This window comes from Nothoprocta perdicaria, unplaced genomic scaffold (genome assembly GCF_003342845.1).
Source record: "Nothoprocta perdicaria isolate Ctin4 unplaced genomic scaffold, notPer1 scaffold_372, whole genome shotgun sequence".
Lineage (NCBI taxonomy): Eukaryota > Metazoa > Chordata > Aves > Tinamiformes > Tinamidae > Nothoprocta > Nothoprocta perdicaria.
This window is the reverse complement of record NW_020455613.1, coordinates 191,284-194,848: the sequence shown is the minus strand read 5'-3', so window position 1 is coordinate 194,848 and position 3,565 is coordinate 191,284. Positions and strand designations below refer to the sequence as shown.

The window sequence follows — 3,565 nt, the reverse complement described above, 5'->3', positions numbered from 1 at the left end:
CCGCCCCGTGCCCGGGCCCCGCTCACCGCGCGCCTCGGCGCTGCCGTACGGGAAGGGCAGTAGGGGCGCGTAGAGCGGGCTGCCGCTGTAGCGCAGGATGGGGTTGCGGCGGTAGATCTGCTCCAGCGCCTCGGGGCTGCCGCCCTGCTCCTGCGGGGAGCAGTGGTGGCAGCGGGCGCGGGGCCGGCAGCCACCCGTGTCCCGGCCACCCCTGTCCCCACTCACCTCCACATCCCGCATGAGCAGCTGCGTGGGCGTCTGCACGGGCGCCTTGCTCTCGATGACGCGCTGCACGGCGCACGCCCAGCGCACGGCCTCGTCCAGCCGCTCCGCATGCAGCCGGTAGCAGTGCTTCCTGCCGAACACCGTCACGCTCCAGTAGCCTGCGGGCGACACAGGGCTCACGCGCCGCCCCCGGCCGCCCCTACACAACCCCCGATCCCCGCTGCCCTACCCGTCTCCTTGTAGCTCTGCTTGTCCGGCCAGAGCACGGCGCAGAGGCTGGTGAGCACTAGCGAGCCCAGCCGCTTGGCCCCCCTCTCATTGCTGCTGTAGTAGTCGAGTGAGTCGGGCGTCAGCACGAACCAGTATCTCCGCGGGCGCATCCAGGGCGCCCGGGCGCCGCCGCGCACCTCGCGCTGCAACCAGCCTGTGGAGCGGGAGCTCAGCGGAGGCCACGCGGCGCCGGTGCTCGCGGCGCCCTGGGCCCCACATGCCCACCTTGCACCAGCGCCTCGGCCTCGTCCTCCGCCGGCCCCGGCTCCACGATGAGGCTCCGCATCTCCTCGGAGGCCAGCAGGGAGCTGCGCGAGACGCGGCGCTCAGCCGGGGCTCCCGCCGCTCCCCCGCGCCCCCGTCCCCCCGCGGTGGGAACGCGGCCACCACTCTGGGTGCAGATGACCCTGGCTAAAAATAAGCCGCTCGCAGCGGCGGCCCTGCCAAGGAATTCGGAAAATGAACAACCAGGAAGGAATGTTGGCAGCGGGGCGGCGCGGGAGGACGGGTGCTGCGTCGGGCTGGCCCCCGCAGCCCCCCAACCCCAGTGGTGCAGGGCACCGAGCACGGCCTCAGCATAGCCAAGCCGCCGCATGCCCAGGGCACGGGCCCAAGTAGTTGGCACAGGCAGGGATGGTGCCCAGGTGTGCGGGCCCCTCTGTGCCCACAGCGAAAAGCGGGAGGCGGCGGCAGCTCCTGCCGCAGCCCCGGGCACGGGACGCGCGCAGCTCCACTCACCGCTCGGAGCTGCTGCTGCTGCGGGCCGGCTGGCGCAGGCTCAGCTCCAGGGACCCCTGCGGAGCAACGGAGAGCCCTGAGCCCCGGGGCGGCCCCAGCGCGGGCCGCGCTGCCGCGGCGCGGGGCGCCTGTCCTCGGCTCACCCCGGCAGGCTCCGCACCACGCGGCGTTGCACAAGGTCAGTGCTGAGTAATGTGCTGCCGGCACAAAGTCCCATTGTCCCGGCCCGCGGCTTCCTGCCCGCGGCGGTGGGACGCGCCGCAGGGAAGTCCCCAGCCCCGCGGCACAAGCCGGTTCCTCCGCGGCGCTGCTGGCCGCAGCCCGGCCACGAGCCGGGACGCAGCCCGGTGCCCCAGGACACCACCGGCCGGAGCACCCAGACATGGAGATGGCTGCTAAAAATAGCTCCAGGGATGGGGGCAGGGAGCTGCTGGGGACAGGACGCGCAGCGGCAGCCCCAGCCTGGGCACAGGTGCCCCAGGACACCGGCAAATCCAGCGCCCCGTGCGCAGGGCCGGCTCTTGGCTGGCCCTGTCGCCCCGCGCGGCCTGGGGCCGGCTCCTGGCTGCAGCCGGTGGGAGGAGGCAGCGGCAGCGGCCGGCTCCTTCCCCAAGATATAAATAAATGGAGAGAGGAGGCGGCCGGGGCCAGGGCCAGGGCAGCTGGTCCCACGCTCCGGGAAGGGATGGCGGTGCCGCCGTTTTCGAGGAGCCAGCGGCCTCGGGCAGGCAAAAGCCTCTCCAGGGAAGCGGCACCACAGCGCCCACACGGGCCCTGACCTCGGAGCCAGCGCGGGACGTGGGACACGGGCACATCCGTCCCCAAGGCCGCACCATCCCCAGCCTCCTGCACCGGGGCAGCCCGGCTGCAGCAGGATTGTCTCCAGTGTCCCCATCCCGGTGGAGCATCAGCCCAGGAGCATCAGGCCATTCCACAGCACCCATGGCCAGGATGCGCAAGGGACACAGGAGCCAGCCCAGGCTGTGCTTGGCCACCACCAGCACACGTGGCCTCCCCTGGCAGGAACGGGCAGCCCAGCCTTGGGGCCCGGCAGCAGCCCCGCGGGGCAGGGATCCCCCCGCAGCGTTATCGCAGTTCCCCATGCAGCCCCACAGGAGGGAAGCGCCGCGTCCGTAGTGCCGCTTCCCCAGGGCGAGGAAGCAGCCGGAGCAGGGAGATGCAGGCTGCGCTCCTGCCTGCCGCCCCAAGGGGAAATGCCCCGGGAGAGCTGCCCGGTGCCGCGGGTCCGGGCACGCAGCTGCGGGAGCCTGGCAGTGCTGTGAGGACTGAGCCCCAAGCCGGAGTGAACTGCAGCAGTGGCACAGAGCCGACCTGGCCCTGGCATCGTGGCCACCAGCCCCAACATGGCTTGTGGCACTGACACTACATCTGCAGCCAGTGGGTGCCCTGGCACCAGGAAACCCTCAGCCCCGCATCTGGAGATGACCATCAGTTAACAAGAGCAGTGGTGCCCATCCAGGCTTCCTCTGAGAGGGGCCCCCCAGTGCCAAAGGGAGCAGAAATGTCCCCGGGTGCCACACCAGCTGGTGCCTTCTCTTGTCCCCACCACCATTCCTACCACGGCCCCACTGATACCAGTGAGAATGGACGCAGCAGCTGGGCCAGGAGCCCCTAGACCTGCTCCCTGCGGACAGCTCAGCCAGCCTGGACTCCAAGCCCAACTTGCAGGGGGATGGGAATGGTTGCACTGCGCGGCTGCCTGTGGCCACGAGCGGCTGCCAGGAGCCCAGAGCCAGGGGCCAGGCCCCATGGCAGCCCCCCACCCCGCACTCCCATAGCCCCATGTTCCAAATCCAGCACTCCCCGCACCGTCCCGCTCCCCGTCCTGAAGCGCAGCTTTGTCCGGCTGCCCACATGCCGGCGAGTGGCAGGCGGCCAGGGCGCCGCCGCGCTCGGCCCGGGCCCTGGCACGGCCAGGGGCAGCGCCGCCGTCCCGGCCCCGCCGAGCCCCGGAGCGCCGGGGACGCGCCAAGGGCAGCCGGGCCGGCGGGACGTGCCCGGGCAGGGCGCTCGCCGCCGGCCACGAGCCGGAGGCGGTGCTGGCAGCCGCGGAGAGCCCCGCGCCGGACCGGGTCGAGCTGGGCCAAGGCGCCGCGCTCGCTACAAGGTCCCGCAGGCGGCAGTGCGGCCCCGGTGGGGATCCGCGTCGGTCCCCGTGCGCCCGGGCCGGGCCGAGCCGCAGCCCCGATCCCCGCGCGCCCGCCGACACGTCGGGCGGTGCGGACCCACCTGGGCGCCCCGTGCGCGGAGCTCGAAGGCCGCCGCCGCCGCCTCCTCGGCCTCGCCGTCCGCCTCCCGCTCCGCCTCGCCG

General features: G+C 73.0%; 1 protein-coding gene across 1 annotated transcript in view; it reads right to left on the bottom strand.

Moving 5' to 3' along the window:
* Positions 1-3,565, bottom strand: part of PLEKHH3 (pleckstrin homology, MyTH4 and FERM domain containing H3) — an 8,711-nt gene that overhangs the window by 3,302 nt on the left and 1,844 nt on the right. Inside the window, exons 2-7 of the mRNA XM_026044592.1 lie at positions 3,484-3,558; positions 1,234-1,289; positions 721-803; positions 455-649; positions 226-383; positions 26-150 (exon numbers count right to left, since the gene is read on the bottom strand). Coding sequence (XP_025900377.1) covers positions 26-150; positions 226-383; positions 455-649; positions 721-803; positions 1,234-1,289; positions 3,484-3,558 — 692 coding nt within the window. The remainder of the gene's footprint in view (positions 1-25; positions 151-225; positions 384-454; positions 650-720; positions 804-1,233; positions 1,290-3,483; positions 3,559-3,565) is intronic.